This window comes from Malania oleifera, chromosome 1 (assembly GCF_029873635.1).
Source record: "Malania oleifera isolate guangnan ecotype guangnan chromosome 1, ASM2987363v1, whole genome shotgun sequence".
NCBI classification, from domain to species: domain Eukaryota; kingdom Viridiplantae; phylum Streptophyta; class Magnoliopsida; order Santalales; family Ximeniaceae; genus Malania; species Malania oleifera.
This window is the reverse complement of record NC_080417.1, coordinates 85311950-85328611: the sequence shown is the minus strand read 5'-3', so window position 1 is coordinate 85328611 and position 16662 is coordinate 85311950. Positions and strand designations below refer to the sequence as shown.

Sequence of the window (16662 nt, the reverse complement as noted above, 5' to 3'; positions counted from 1 at the left end):
GAAGTGTATTTCAACAATTAGAGAGAGTAAAAAAAGCCTCGTCTTTGATTCCTCTTCCTATCTTCTGGATTGCATGGAGCCAAAAAAATGCTAGAGCTTTTCAAGGAACGTCTACCTCTCCCACTATCCTAAAGGATGGATGGCTTAATACTCTTTCAAGCTTGTTCAGTAGGCAGTACATGCTGGATACACATTTAATTTTTTATCCCTTGGATACAATGTCGCACTGTAGGTCCATCTTTTTGCTCTCTTGTCTTGTTTGTACATGGGTGGCAGCCTGCCCTTTTAATGCATTTTCTCTTTGCTGATAAAAAATTAATTCCAACTAAGATTCTACTCCATGACTATTTTCATGAATCAAGACAATATCATCTGTAAACAACATACACCATGGAACCTCATTTTAGATACTCCTGGTAGGTTCACCCATCAGTTATGCAAAAAGATAGACTGTAAGCAAAGCCTTGATACACCTATTGTGATTAGAAATTCCCTAGACTCTCCACCTCAAGTCCTAATGCTCGTCATTACTTCACATATTCTCAGCGACATCATTATACCTAATGCATACTCCCTTTTTTTCTGTAACCCATCAACTTCCCTAGTACTCTATCATAGGCTTTCTCAAAGTCAACAAAGCAAGTCTCTCTTCTTTTCCAAAACTTTTTCATTGATCTTCTAAATAAGTATATAGCTTCTATAGTTGATCTCTTAGGCATAAAACCAAACTGATTTTAAGAAACCTTTTTTTTTAACCTTAGTCATTGCTCAATTATCCTTTTACAAAGTTGCACTACATACCTCAAGTTTAATTTCACAATTTTTTCATAAACAACAAACTGTACTAAAAGAAGAGAAAACAGTCATGAAAATGAAAAAAGAGAAAATCAGGGAGAACAAGATATCCTCCCATTACAAAAGGAAAGCAACTAAACATAAAAAGTAAATACAAGATAAATAAATAAAGTAATGGCAGCCAATCCCGCTGCAAGTCTTCCAAAGAAACATGACAGACAAATCCATTTCCTGAACACCAAAAGGGACACCAAGAAGACCAGTCTGCTACAAAGCATAAAGTGGCAACACCTTTAAAAAATCAAGCATTTCTGCCCAAAACATATTACTTGGTTTGTAATTTTTCTAAGAAATGGTTTTAAAATTTCAGAATACTTCCATATGATTTTTACATAAAAATGGTTAACCAGTTGGGGTCATTGCTTCGGAAATTTTGATCCCGATCCCCATTGATCCAGGATGCTATCAACCCTCAAACTGGTACACTGGATTCAGACCACAGTTCCGGGGGGGGGGGGGGGGGGGGTGGTGCAGCAACCCAGGTAACAATGTCAGAACAATGCTCTAATACCATGTTAACACTATTTAGGAAATTGAAAAACCATTTTACAAAAATAGTTCTCTCTCGCTATTTATAATATATGTCAAGTACATCACATAGACCATAAAAGCCATACAACTCACACTTAGTAACAACAACAAGTCTTAAGTCCCACTAAGTGGGATTCGACTACACGAATCCTTTTTCGCTGATTCACCCGATCAAGAGCGTTTTCCTCTATTAGATCAACGGCTACTAAATCCTTCGTCACTACCTCATTGCAAGTTATTTTAGGCCTACCCCTACCCCTTTTCATGCTAGACACTATAACTAACTCACTCCTTACAACAGCTCTACTAGGCCTGGATTTCAAATGCCCAAACCATCTAAGCCGCCCCTCCTTGTTCTTGTATTCAACCGGTGATATGCCTAAATTATTACATATATGTTCATTTCTTACTTTATCTTTTAATGTTAAACCACTCATCCACCTTAACATTCGCATCTCAGCAACTTTTATCTTATGTGCATGTTGTTTCTTACTTCACCAACATTCTGAACCATAATGCATACCTAGCCTTATAGTCGTCTTATAAAACTTTCCTTTTAATTTTAAGGGTATTTTACAATCACACAACACACCTGCCACATTCCTCCATTTTACCCAGCCTGTTTGAATTCTATATACTACATCTACTTCAATTTCCCCTTCAGCTTGTATAATAGATCCAAGATATCTAAATCTACCAATGCTATTAATCTCTTGATTATCAAGTTTAATCTTCTCTCTATTGCTACTCCTTACATTACTGAAATTACATTTCATATATTATGTCTCATTCCTACTCATCCTAAACCCTTTAGACTCTAACGCGGCTCTCCAAAGTTCTAGCTTAGATTCCACTCCACTCCTACTATCGTCACTCAACACGATATCATTTGCAAACAACATACACCAAGAGATCTTATTTTGGATATTATTAGTTAGTTCATCAATTACTAAAGGTAAAAGATAAGGACTCAAACTAGAACCTTGATGTACACCTATTGTAATTGGAAAATCTCTAAATTCACCTCCTACAGTCCTAACGCCAGCCACTACACTATCATACATAACTCACACTTACTAACATAAGTAATAATACTAAATAAATAATATGAGACATAGAACTACAAAGGGAAACAGATAAAAACAACAATCCACTTGAGTTTCAAGAACAGCAAAAAAAAGTGTGTCATGCATACGCCATGTCCATCAAAAAATATTAAAGGGGATCCCCTTATTGGATAAAAAAAACTTTTTTATAACAAAACACATCTATTAATGAGAAGAAATAATTACAATTGGAAGAGGATAATAAATCCTCCAAAAAAAAAAAAACAAAACATTGAACAGCAGGATATCGGACCATGGGATAAAGAAGAAATTTTAATGAAAGAAAAAAGGGAGAAGATACAAAGAAGGGATTAATGGGAATCATGTTCAAACAATCTCTTAAATTTCTAATAAACTAATCTCAAAGAATCATATATTCCAACTCAATCTATCATCCATGCTTAGTGTAAATTTTAGTGCGACATGGTTACACACGTAAGCATCATTATTTGACGCAAATTAAGTCCCAGCATTTAGAAATAAGGGCATGATAAACATGTTATGTTATTACTCTTATTGTTGTCTTGTTGTTGTTGGCAGCACTGTGCAACATGTGCAACTAAAACAATAAACAAAGCAAACTTTATCATTATGACAAGAAGCAAAAAGGCAACGTACATGTAAAACACATATAAAGACAAATTTTCAATTTCAAATGGAACAAGAAAATGGCCCACCTTTCTCTCCATCTAAGTAAAGCTTCCAGAAGAGGTACAGGCGTGTGCCGTGCAACCATGGCTAAAGAGTCTAATACTTGTTCATAGGCTGGATCTGATGGTCGAAGGTATTGTCCATCCTGTAAATTCCCAATGTAAAACCAGTAACAAACATGGTAAAACACTTAAATGCAAATATCTATTAATAATACAAAGCCAACTCATCCCCCTCCCAGAATATATATATATATATATACATATGTATCATTCATTCACTCTTATTCTATATATAAGATTTTTTATGGCAAAAGGAAATTTCATTAATAGGGAAAGAATTTATAGGAGGGTGAATAAGACATCTCCTGATAAAAGACTGGGACAAACCAGAAATAAAGAACAAAGAACATAGAGGAAAAATCATCAAGCCAGCAAGTTCCTCCAACCTCTTTGTAAATCCGGAAACTAGCACCCCTGAAAAACCAAACCCAACACACCAAAAAAAGTTCGTGCATTACACTCCAACCATAATCCCCATAAGACAGCAAATATGCCACATTTCCAGAATGCTGCCCTATGCTTCTTCCAAAACCTACGAAGGAGGATACTAACAAATCTTCCATAAAAAAGGGGCAAACCCAACTCTCATCCATGACACTAAACAGCTTGTTCCAAATCCTCCAAGAAAATTCACAGTGCAAAAGAAAATGAGATCCTGTCCCAAGAGTTCCTATAACAGCACACACAAACATCTTGACCGAGAACCTTCAAAGGTCTTCTAATCTACAACGAGTTATTAGTATTAATTTTAATAAGCACAACCAAACAAATAAAAGCCTTAATTCTGGGCCTACCCAAAAATAGGAGACAGAGAAGCAATGAAGAGTTGAATCGGGTCAAGAATTCAAAGAATGATTTGCAAGTATACACCCCCAACTAATCCAAAGACCATGAGTGAACATCCCTCCCCGAGAAAAGGTTATTATTATTCAATAAGGACAACAAGGATGAGGACTCCACCGTCTCCCTATCATTAAGAGGTGTATTGAAGAGGAGATTCCAAGAAACCAAGGGACTATCAAATCACCAACAAAGAAAGAAATGATTCTATTTTGCTCAGAGCTCAACCTAAAAAGATGAGGGAAAGATGTGGAAAAAGAAACATTCCCAAGCCATGGGTCTTCCCAAAAACGAATCCGAGAACCCCACCTCAAATTTAGTGAGAAGCGTGAATAAGGATATATCTAAGAAATAGACCTACACAGGCTCTTCAAGGAACATCTTAAACTAGCATTAGCATCCCAAACATCCTCAGCCAACCCAAACTTACTTCTTATCCTCAATACACCATAACCATTTAGCTAAAAGAGCAGTGTTTTCAGACACTAACTTACCCACATCTGCACACACCCCCCCCAAAAAAAAAAAATTTAGACTCACAAACCTTTTCCCAGCTCACTAAATGCTCCCTGCGACTCCCCACACTAGAACACAAAAAATTTCTCATGATTCTTCCAAGCTTACAAGCAATCCCCACTGGAATCTTAAAAACCAAACAAGAAATACAGCGGAACGCCAGAAAGACGAGCCTGAATAGAAGTTATTCTACCCCCAAGAGAGAAAAGAGACCTCTTCCAATCATCTAATCTCTTCATCACCCTTTCCACTACCGGATTCCAAAGATCCACAGCTATAGGATTCCCTCCCAAAGGAATCCCTAAGCAAGTCAAAGGCCAATCCAATAAACCACATCCCACACTAGTAGCCCATTCACTAGCTCACTCAATGGAACATTCAAAGCTACTAAATCACTCTTCCCCATATTTATTTTTTAAGCCTAGACACCCACTCAAAGATTTTGAGAATTCCCAACATTTTCCTAAAAGAAAGGCTGCAATCATCTAGGAAGAAAATGCTATAATCAGAAAATTGAAGATGGAACCACCACTCCCTCTCCCCCCAATTCTAACCCTTTCATCAGCCCCCTCTCCACCGCCCTATCCACCATCCTACTCAATACATCAGCTACAAGGACGAACAAAAAAAGATAAGGGGTCTCCTTGTCTAATGCCCCTCAAAGCACTAAACTAGGATTGGTTTCACCATTCACAATCTACGAAACCACACAATAGACAAGCAATCCCTAATCCAATTGCGCCAATGCTCACCAAAACCTTTTTTCACAAAAACTCTATCCAAGAACCCAAGACCCCCAGCTCACTCTATTACAAGCTTTCTCGAAATCAACTTCAAAAACGTGCCCCCTCTTCTTATTCAAATAGATATCCTCCGCCTCCCTATTAGCCACCAAAATAACATCCACTGTTTGCCTCCCCCCCCCATAACGCAATTTGAGCACTAGAGAATGTATCATTTAGCACCACATTCAACCTACTTGTTAAAACTTTAGTGGTGATCTTATACACACTAGAGACAAGACTAATAGGTCTAAAATCCTCCTCCTTAACAGATATAGATTTCTTAGGCACCAAGGCTCTAAATGAGGAATTAATGCTCTTGCTCAGAATCCCATTCCCATGAAAATCAATAAAGACTTTCAGCAAATCACCCTTAATAACCACCCTACAATAGGAGGGCCATGTTAAAACCATCCAGGTTTGGTGCTTTATCCCTTTCCTTCCCAAAAATCACTCCCCTAACTTCCTCCTCATCAAAGTATCTATCTAACCAATGCATCTGATCATCAGTTATAAAATTCCACTCTAACCCCTCTATCATAGGTCTACATTGTACTCCTCCGAATACAAATTCTAAAAGAAATTAGTACTAATGGAAGCAATCTGATGATGGTCATTAGTGACTCTCCCACCCCACCATATCAAGCTCCCTAATCAAGTTTTTATTTTTTTTTTTTTTTTTTTTCCCATTAGATAGCCTATGAAAGAAAGAAGTGTTACAATCACCATCTTTAACCCATTTAAATTTTACCTTTTGCCTCTAGCTCCTCATTGCCCGAAAGATCACCTCTTCCAAATCATTCTATATTGAAACTCTTCTTGCCTCCTCACTTTCTAAGAGATTAATCTCCTCCTCCTTCCTATCCAAGAAAGCCAACTAATCCAAAAGGCTAGAATTCCTAATTCTAACGTCACTAAACACCTCTTTATTCAAATTTTTCAACATCTCCTTCAAATGTTTCAATTTCCTCATGAATCTAAAACCTTCCCAACCCCTCTCCATTTCCTCTCCCCAATAATTTGTCACCAAAGGCTCAAACATCACATGGTCCAACCACGTATTCTCAAACCTAAAAGGAGTAGGACCCCACAACACCTTACTAGATTCCAACAAAATAAGGAAATGATCGGAAGTAGTCCTAAGAAGAGCAATATGGAAAGGATTAAGAAATTCATCCTTCTACTCATTGCAAAAACAAGAATTTTCCAATCTGCTAGCCCCTGCTATAGCCTCCTTATAGACCAAGTAAAAGAAGTGTTTCACAAGAGAGGGTGTTCTCTCATACCACAATCTCTAATTAAAAAATTAAAATTCTGCATATTAGCAATAACTCTAACCCCCCCCCCCTTTTCTCTCTTGGAAACATGACCGCATTAAAATCACCACCCATGATCCACCTAGGGGAGCAAAAACCAAAGAAATAAAAGATCTCTTCCTAAAAAAGGAGCTCCTAAGAGTTCGTTAAGAAGGCCCGTAAACTGAAGAACCCACATAGTCCCCTCCCTCTCACTTCGCATGATACAAAAAGGGAAAAAAAAATGTTAAGAGTACCCACTCTAGAGATAGACTGAGATCCGACACGACAAGGACACACCCTGACACACCACGCAAAGGTAAAAGTTCCCAATTCCTACAACGACCACCCCAAATACTTCTGACAACACCCTATCTATCAATTCCAGCTATGTTTCCTGAAAGAACGATATCAAGGGAATCTTAGTCCAAGATTTCCTTTACCAAACTCCTCATTCTCATACCCCCTAACCTTCCAACATTACAGCTAACTATCTTCATAATCTGACAAACTTACCACCCTTCCTGAACCCTTTTCCACCCTTATAATCAACGTAACCAAGTTTTTAAAGCTCTTTATGGGCTTCCTTCTTCCTTCTCTCACCACATTCCCAACAAGGTCTAATATTAAACCCAAGCCCTGAAGGAATTTTTTCAAATCTAAGCAGCCTCTCTCACCTCCCTTGGAGCTAAATCCACAACCAAACCTCCTAATAAAAGCCCCCCTATGGCATAGAGTTTCTAAAGAAAGGGTGGGTTGAGTAGGAAGGAGAAGGATGCATTTACTACTTTTAGATGAACAAGGATCCTCCATAAAAGAATCAACCTGCCCAGAATTATCCCCCCGACACCAAAAGAAGGAACAATTGAAATAACTGCAAGCGCAAGATATGAATTGAGCCCATAGCCAGAGTCATAAGACAAAGGCTCCCACAACATTTAAAGCTTTCACCTAGTCGAATTTATGATTAATAAAATTTATATATGTGTGTGCATTATCAAAATCCGAATGATAAGATTTATATCATTGACCAAGGATCTCCTTGAGTTATATAACTATAAGTAACATAAGTCATCCGCTCTTTTTATTGAGGGTGATATATCTCACGTTATGCTCTTGCCTTCAAACTATATGTTTTAAAGCTTCTTAGTGAGAATAAAATAGAAACACGTTACACCTCTAGAAGTGGAGAAGGATTGAAATAGTATTTCTTATTTTTTAAAAATAAGGTACAATCTGAATGTCTTATAGACTACAAGGATAATCTAAAAGGAAAGAATGACAATTGCCAACAAATCTCCTAGAATATCTCCTAAGAATATATCCTAGAATATCTCCTAAGAATATATCCTAGAATATTTCCTAAGAATATTTACATAATTACAAAAATTTCTCCTATAATCAAGGAGAGTTACATAATTACATAAATTTCTCCTATAATCAAGGAGAGTTGACTGAATAAATTTGGAAACTTTCCAACAACACCTAACTAATACGAATGAGTGTCTCTCTTTCATGATACGACTCTCACATCCTCCACTCGAAATCGATCATGGCTGCATGAATAGTGATGCAAAGGCGCTCATTGAAGGTAAATCCTTCAATCTAAATTTGGAGGAGGAGGGGGAGAGCCCTTTATTGTGCATGTTTGAGAACAACATCTCTAGTAAAAGATCGGTTAAACTCTTGAAGGAGGTAGATTTTTGGTTTGCCAATGGCTTATCAACCTTTGTTTGACTGGATAGAGGATACATAAACATTCATAAGGGAAGTCTTCTATGTTAGATGGCGATTGGGCGGACGAGGGTAGGGAAGTTTTGGAGATAGGGCTAAAGGCAAAATGGATGAAATTTTCGGTGTTCATTCCTAAAGGTGTAAAGGTAATAAATGGTGAAGATTCACAAATGCATTCTGCGAGTTCACGAAAGAGTTCCGCCTTGATCTTGAAGAACGAGTGCAGCAAGCTCTTCAACTCCCAAGTCATGGAGTAAGGTGGTGCTAGAAGGGACGCGAAGGCGATGTAAGTCGTATGAAGTTGGATCATTTACATCTTTGGTGTGGGGGAGATTTGCGATTAAAGGATTCCAGAGTGATGGTTCCAAATAACATCACAGCTTATTCAAAAGAGAACATCCATAAGGTGAAAGTGCTTAGAGCTCCAATGATCACTGCAAGTGTCACAAAGGCGGCTAGGGTTGCTATCGAGGAAGATAAGGAGGTGAAAACTAGGATGGCTCTGTTGGTTCTCATCCTGGACTTGGGCAAGGTATGTGAAAAAGGAAAGTCTTCTTTCTTAATAAATTTGGGCCATTTAATAGAATAGGCCCAAGTTTTAAATAAAAATTCTTTGGGCCTTTCTATGGATTCTAAAGAGGGTTTTCCTCAACAGGTGTTTTCTCAACGGGATCTTACTTCTAAGAAGGCCCATTGTGAGGGTATGGGCGACCAAGCCCATCCCACATCCGATCCCACTAGCAAACAAGTCCATTCCCCTGGTCAAATTTCACAAAAGCCAAAAACAAGGGCAATCAGACAATTGTTGATGAAGTCCAAGTCCTCTTTCAGTTACACAAGACAAACCTGTTGACTTTTTGAGTTCAATCCTAGTTTTGATGTTGACAAAGGACTTGGAACTAATGTGTGTGCCTAGTACTTGAACATGTTAATAATTCAAAACACACACCTGGAAGAGGATTGATGGAAGCCATGAAGGGCAAAGACCATCTCATATTGGCGTATTCCACAAAGAGCAAAGGAAAAGAAGACATTTAATGTTTTAAATTGTAATGCATTTTAGTTTTTGGTCTGTAATAATGCATATCATGCATGATGTGAATGAAAGCTCAAACCGACCATAGACAGACCTTAGGGGACCAACAATTTTCATGAAAAACCCTTTTCATCAAAGTCTAAAAACATACAAAAGGTTTTAAAATATTTTGAAGTAAAAATAGGGCCAAGCTTGCATTTTAACTAGGCACGGTCGATCGACCCTTCACATTTTAAACACCTCAGCCGACCAAACTTGCCCTGAGGGCCAAATTGTAATTTTGATCAAGATCGGCTGACCGACCACAAAATGAATTAAAATGCTCAGTCGACCGCCCTTGCGTATCTAGCCTCTTATCCAAGCTAAGTCGACCTATCGTTTTAGAACACAATGTCCTCAACCGACCGAACCTCAAAAATTGGTAAACCAGCTTAAGCCTCAGCAGGCCGAACCTACAAGGTTCGGAAAATTGCCCAGGCGCAGCCGACCGGTACCCTCCACAGCCGACCAACCTTTACAAAATTTTGAAATATATATGTAGATCGGTCAATCGGCGCATTTCCCAGCCGACCGAGCCTCTCAGGTTGGCTAATTTTTTGGCGCTTAAACATCATTAATTTGTGATTAAACAAATTCTAAAATGCCCTCCGTGTCCCTAACGGTCATAATTTGAAAGATGCCTATAAATACTCCTCATTACTCATTTTTAAACTAATGATTAGATTGAAAAGCCTCTAAAAATATTTTTGTGCTTTATTCTTTTATACTCTCCTACACTTATCATTTTGAAAATATTTTCAAGAGAGTGTTCTTTTTGGGCATTTATTTTCATATCAAAAATCATTTACTCTCATTTACTCTCTTCTTTCAAAATCAATTTTTTGAGAGTAAAAATCCGTGTTTCTCCACATATTCTCTATTGATAGATATTTTTGCAGAAACCTTATATAGCTTGCGATTCTTTTTGCATCTCCATTGCAAGATTCATAAGTTAATCTTGTTTTTCATTGCAAAAATTCCTCTTGAGCAAATACCCTAGAGTTCTCCTACATTTATTTTGAAATATATTTTTGAGAAAATCTCTGGGTAAGTCAAGAGAACCTTGAGCATATGTTCATATATTTGCTTGGAAGGTCTCGCATATTTTCTTATTGAGAAAATTATTTTTCATACTCTCAATTCCTAATTGAAAAATATTTTTGAGTGAAAAATATACATACATACTTGAGCTTATTTCATATCTTGAGTGAGTGCATTAGTGCTTAAATTTGCACACATCTGCTTTTTGGGAAATTTATTTTTATAAACTTCATTATCTGTTGTATTCTAGGCGTGGCCTGAAGAGAGAGACTCGACCTGTAAGGAGTCCCGGTTTGGCTCGAACCCGGTTCGGTGAGTTAGGATTTGCACAATCCTATAAAGTGTGCACAGTTTGGCTCAGCCTGGTAATGGAGTTGAGGTGTCTCCACCTCGTAATGAGAATTGGTTGTGGCTCAGCCCCATAATTGAGCTGGGGAGTCTACGCCCCGTAAAGAGAGTGTAAGTGGCGTCACTCCGCCCAGTTAAAGTGAGCACTTAGTGAATCCTTTGGTTGCTGAACCAAGGCGGGGACGTAAACAAATATTGGTCAAACCTCGATAACAAATATCGTGTTACGCTTTCTCTTCCCTTACGCTATTTAATTTTTGCACTCATATGCTTTTATTTAAAATGTTGTGTACGATTTAAATATTCACTTATCTCAATATCTATGGAATTGGTAATTGCATAAAAAGACCCTAGGTTGCGTTATACTGACTGTGAATCCTAAAAATAGGACATATTTGACCTAGGAAGTTTAAAATTTCCAATTCACCCCCGCTCCCCTCTTGAGATTACACCATTCCTCTCAAAACCTAGAGTGGTAAACATTCAATGTGTAATCAAGACGATTCTAGTTTCGTTTCAAAAACCATTCGCAAAGAAAATGATGATATTAACAAAAGGTTTCGCAGAAGGGTTAGAGGCTTGTATATATAGGAATAATAGTAGAAAAAGCTGGTTTGGGTACAAAATCTTATGCTTCAAGTTTTAACTCAGAAAAATCTACGGCCCAAAGGTGTATATTTGTCAAAAGGTTGCTCCATTGGGTGCAGAAATAAGGAAAGCATTTGAAGCAAAGGGAGAGCAGTCTAGTGAGATAAAACCAAAAGATTTTAAATAGAGATTTTGCAGGTGATTTGAGTATCATGGAAGATGCAGTTGCTAAGCTGAAGGATATAGGAAGTAATGGAATTAGCAAAGTAAATGAGGCAAAGAAATGGGGAGATTTTTCAGAAAATGACTACGATAACATGAGTGAGTTTGAGTGTGATGGGGGTTTGTTGTTAGATGAGATTCAGGAACAATATGGATATGTTTCTAAATCCTGTGATGATCTTGGGGACCTTTCATATGTTCATCCAGCACTATTGGAAGGATTGGAAGGGGTTTCGATTTTTTATAATAATGTTGTGGATAACAAAATGCAGTGCAATGATGGTATTTTACGTACACCAAAGGAGGTAATTCTAGGAAGGATTTAGACGCCCAAGAGATATTGGATAAATTTGGAAATGAGTGATGCTAGAGGAATGGAAGTGCGTTTTTTAATGGGGGTAAGTTCAAAGGGAAGAAGGGTCAAAGGGAGTTAGCAAATCTGAAGTGCTAAGTGAAAAACAATGGGAAAGGATTGAAAAGGGGTTTCCTTGGTTAATTGTTCTTTTTGTTTATTGTTTCTTTTATATTTTTTTCTTTCATTTCTTTTTTTTTCTGTTTTTTTTTATTTTTTTCAGGTGGACTTCTTGTCCCCTTAGTTTGTAACTCTCTCTTGATCTAATATATCTTCTTTATTATCTAAAGAAAATAATTTTCAACAAGCTTAAAATTTTATCTAAGTCCAAAATTCATGGCTGTTAAATATCAGTTCTTGTTAATTGCACCAGAACATGCAGAAAAAGCTTAAAAACCTCTCTGAGCTTAATGTTGTGTATTCAGAAGATTACATAAATAGAATTAAAAGCTTATAGAAGCTTTTTTTTTTTGTTGTGGATTTCAAACACATAAGTACACATAAATTTGATTTGGGGATGGAGTTGTGGAAAGTTTGATGAAATTTTTTGGTTCCCTTGTACACTTCCAAGGCAAATAGGGTGTGCCCCCTTCTTTGCACCCCTTTAAAGGAAACCCAGTCACTTATCAAAGGAGAGGGTGGAAAATAGTGCATGCTATTGGAAAATTTAAAAGTATCTCCACAAACTACCCATGAAAGCCATACATTCCACAAAACTTTAAAAAAATCATTCCTACCTGTGCTTGAGCTGTCTCAATGCGACGGCGAGCCAGAGGAAGAAACCGCTGCAGCAGTGCATCCACAATTAGCTTCGCTGCACTCCCTGCCTTCATTTATTTATCTTTATATTTAAAATACACTTGCTATCACTTTTCTGAGAACAACTGCTCCATACCTAATCCAAAAAAAAATCTCAAACATAAACTAATTATTCAAAACAATAATATATATTGTGAATCTTCCATAGAGTCCATATTGAAAAATAAAGATGCAAAATTAGTAATACTAAGTTGACATATTCCCAGCAAATAATGTAATTTTGACCAGCAATATAAGTATATGTGTGAACGTACATGTGGATGAGTTTGTGCGTGTTATATGTGCATCTGGGTGTGACAAATATAGATGCATCCATGCGTGATGCACCTCTGGAACATTCAATTGATCTTCAAACTACTAGAACTACATTCTCTGAAATTTAAGTTTAACCAACATAGAGTATGAGTGAATTTGAAGCTGGCGCCAGGTGAGAAGAAGATGAAAAAAGTTAAAATAAAGGGCTAAGTCAGAAAATAGGCGGCAAGAGTTGAAAAAAACATATCTACTCTATTTCTTCCTATTTTCGAGCAAGTAAATGTCTATGGAAGGTATTGAATAAGCGCTAAAAAAGCTGAAACTGTTGACGCTGCAATTAACTATAGGATATCCTCATTAATTTAAGGCGAATAAAAGAGAGTTCAACTTTGATAGATTGCGAAATGATTCAATTCGCATTTCTGAATTTGCAGGAGCCGTATGTTTCATTTGACACTGAAAGATGAAGAGTTTCAGTGGGCCTTGCCTCAGATGGCGTCGTCTCGGTCAGAACCATGTGGATTAGACAAAGGTTCTGGGGGACTACTCCTGAGGGTGGTGGGAGGTTTCATCCACCGGAAGTTGCTGGGAAGCATGTGGAGTGGGTTCTTGAGTTTTCAGAAGAGGTGGATGAAACCAGTCTATTCCCTTCCCAGTAAGCGAGAAGCTACTGAGTGGTGAATGCTTGCGCGGACATTGAAGTTGATTGTAGTTAAGGACGAGAGAAAATAGAAATTTAGAAAGTCGATCCTGTGTTGTGACGACTGCGGTTCGACAAATCTCCAGAGGAACGAACCCAAGGGTACCGATGAGACGCTTAAATTCGTATACTGATGCTCTCAACAGAGCCCCGGCGCAGCACTATGTGATCACCGGCGAGTTGAAGGTTCGCAATCGTCGAGATCTTATCACGAAGTTTCCCGGTAGGGCTCCGACACTAGAAATGCTGGGGAAGAGAGGGGTTCACGGTTCAGAAATTATGATTTGAATTTTAGTTTTTTAAAACATGAAGTTTTAATCGATTTAGCCATATGGGCTTTGGCCACAAAAAAATGGGCCCAACTATAAGACAATCTGGAACCAACATGGGGCCAAGACCTCCTAATTGGGCATACGCCAGGACCAGGTGATGGGTGGCTACGTGCCCGAAGGAATCGAGTATGGTGCACATGCTGGATCAGATGGGTCAGATGCTCTTAGTGACCCGACAATACGTATCCACAAGCCATTTGGGTCTAAGCTTGAAATTTGAAAATGAAGGGAATGCACAGCCTCAAGTTTAACCAAGGAGAAAAGGGGAAATTGATTTCCAAAATGAGTTATATGGATCAAATTTCCTTACATTGGGTTTAGAAGCATGGGTTGCGGCGAATGAATTTAAATTTGATTGGATTTAAATAAATTTTAATATAATTTTAATATTATATTTTATTTAAATTTAATATAAATTAAAATCTAAAATTTTTCCAAATATATGATTAGGTCCCATTTAAAACTTGTGTTTGTCTAATTTGGATGCAAACACATTTTAAAGTGATGATGCGGTGATTGGTTATGCAGAGAGAATGAATTTGAAAGTGTTATTGGATTTTACGTCAGACTTTATCAGATAAGTAGGAAGAACTGTCCTATCTAACAAAGGATATCTTCCGGAATATGGAATTAGGATTGTATAAATTGCAAAAAAAAAAAAAAAACAAAACAAAACAAAAAAGAGGGAGAAAAAGAGAAGGTGGATAGATTTGTATAAAATGAGGTAATGAGAGGGTAGAGGAGGTAAGGATGTGGAGGGTTTAAAACTGTGAGAGAGAGAGAGAGAGAGAATGGCATTGTGACCAATTGTATTAGCACTAGCCTAATTCGAATGTGTTTTGAAGAAATCCTTTACGAGTATACCCATCCCAAGTCAACTTCTAAGATTACAAATAGCCCCAATATTTGGTGCAATCTTGGTAATTGATAGTTCTGTCTTATATTAGTAAAAATACAAAAAGCTTCTTGACATAAAAAGATTTTCTTGACATAACATTTATTGCATTTGATGCTTTTAACTTATTTATTTAAGAGCAGCCTTGTTTGGAATGTCAATATAAAGGATGCATTAGGAGTGAGTAGTCAGTGGGCATGAACCAACCCAAAATTGTCAGTTAAAAAAAAAAGAACACATCAACCGGACTGAAGTGAATTAATCATAATACCAGTTTTCTGACGACTGAATTACAATAGTTTATTTGGTTAATCATGTTAACTGAGCAGAATTACAATAGTTGATTTGGTTAATCATGTTAACTGAGCAGATTTTACTCGGAACTTCAGCTCTGACTTCCTGCTGCAAGCTTGCAATAATTAATTCATAATATCCCTACTTAAATAATTCCAGTTCATATTTAGTCCATCGAAATTCCTGCTGCAATGCGCAATAACCAAACATGGAATTACCTTGCTTTTTGAAGGCTGGAAATGAGACTGAGTTAGAGCTGATTTGAAACTGAATTTCGAGCAGCTACTCACCTCATCCGGCGCTGCTAGGGCTGGTTTTCCGACAGTCAAGCTTGGACTTGGAGGCTGCAGCCTAGATGATTGAGGGCTAGGGTTCGGAATTTCAGGATTTGGGAACAAACAACTGAAGGACTCTTGAAGACTGAATTACGGGATGAGGATAGCGCCTCAGAAGGGGGCTGCCTGCCGCTGCTGGCGCTCGGATAACAGTGTAAGGGATTTGGGAAGGAAGGAGGGGAGGGAAACTTGGGAACGAACAACCGAGGAAGGGGAAGGGCCGAAGGAGAAAATGGGAGGTAGGGAGAGCTTTTGGGTAAAACATAATGCTGGATCGGGCATTTGGGTTTACCTGGTTGTGGGCCTTCGAGGCATTGGGCCTTATATTAATGGGCTTTTCGGAAATATTGCGTTACGGGTATTTAGTAATCACTAAAACGATTCCTTCTTTTCTTAAAAAATATCAAATATATTCCAATAAATATCAATATCCTTATAATATAACTAACACAACATTCTTGTGACAAATTTATACATAAGGAATTATTCCAAAACACTTTTCTAATTATTTATAACTATCCCAAAATATCATTATAACTTTAAAAAAACCCTTATGATAAATATAAAGTTAAAAGTTTAAATTTTTTTTACTTTTTATTTTTATTTTTTTTAGAAAGAAAGAGTTGTGGGGCACGCATTGTACATATATAAAGATTTTGTATACAAATTAAAAATATAAATTATAAAATTAAAAATAGAGCACATCTATAAGAAGATTAAGATGCAATCGGATAATAAATAAATTAAATTAGTAAAAAATTACAGTAGAGAAGTTAAAGTATGGTAGGATCACTATCCTTAAAATCGATTTCTCACCTATAAAGAAAGTCTCTCGATACAAATAGTCACATGGACAATTTCCAAGATTACACAATGAGGCCCAAGTCTGTGTGCACTCACAATCTCTAGAGATTTAGGAGTTATATAATATTCAATTACCAAAAGAAACGTAGGAAAAAAAAAAGAAAAATAAATAAAGATAAAATACTGGAAAAAATAATAAGATAACTATGAGAGATCATAGACTACTGCTA

General features: G+C 37.2%; 1 protein-coding gene across 1 annotated transcript in view; it reads right to left on the bottom strand.

Annotated features, from left to right (window-relative positions):
- Window positions 1-15869, bottom strand: part of LOC131159844 (uncharacterized) — a 155232-nt gene extending 139363 nt beyond the window's left edge. Inside the window, 3 exon segments of the mRNA XM_058115033.1 lie at window positions 3170-3288; window positions 12736-12893; window positions 15512-15869. Of these exon segments, the coding sequence (XP_057971016.1) occupies window positions 3170-3288; window positions 12736-12831 (215 nt within the window). The 5' untranslated portion in view covers window positions 12832-12893; window positions 15512-15869.
- Between the last annotated feature and the right edge of the window lie 793 nt (window positions 15870-16662).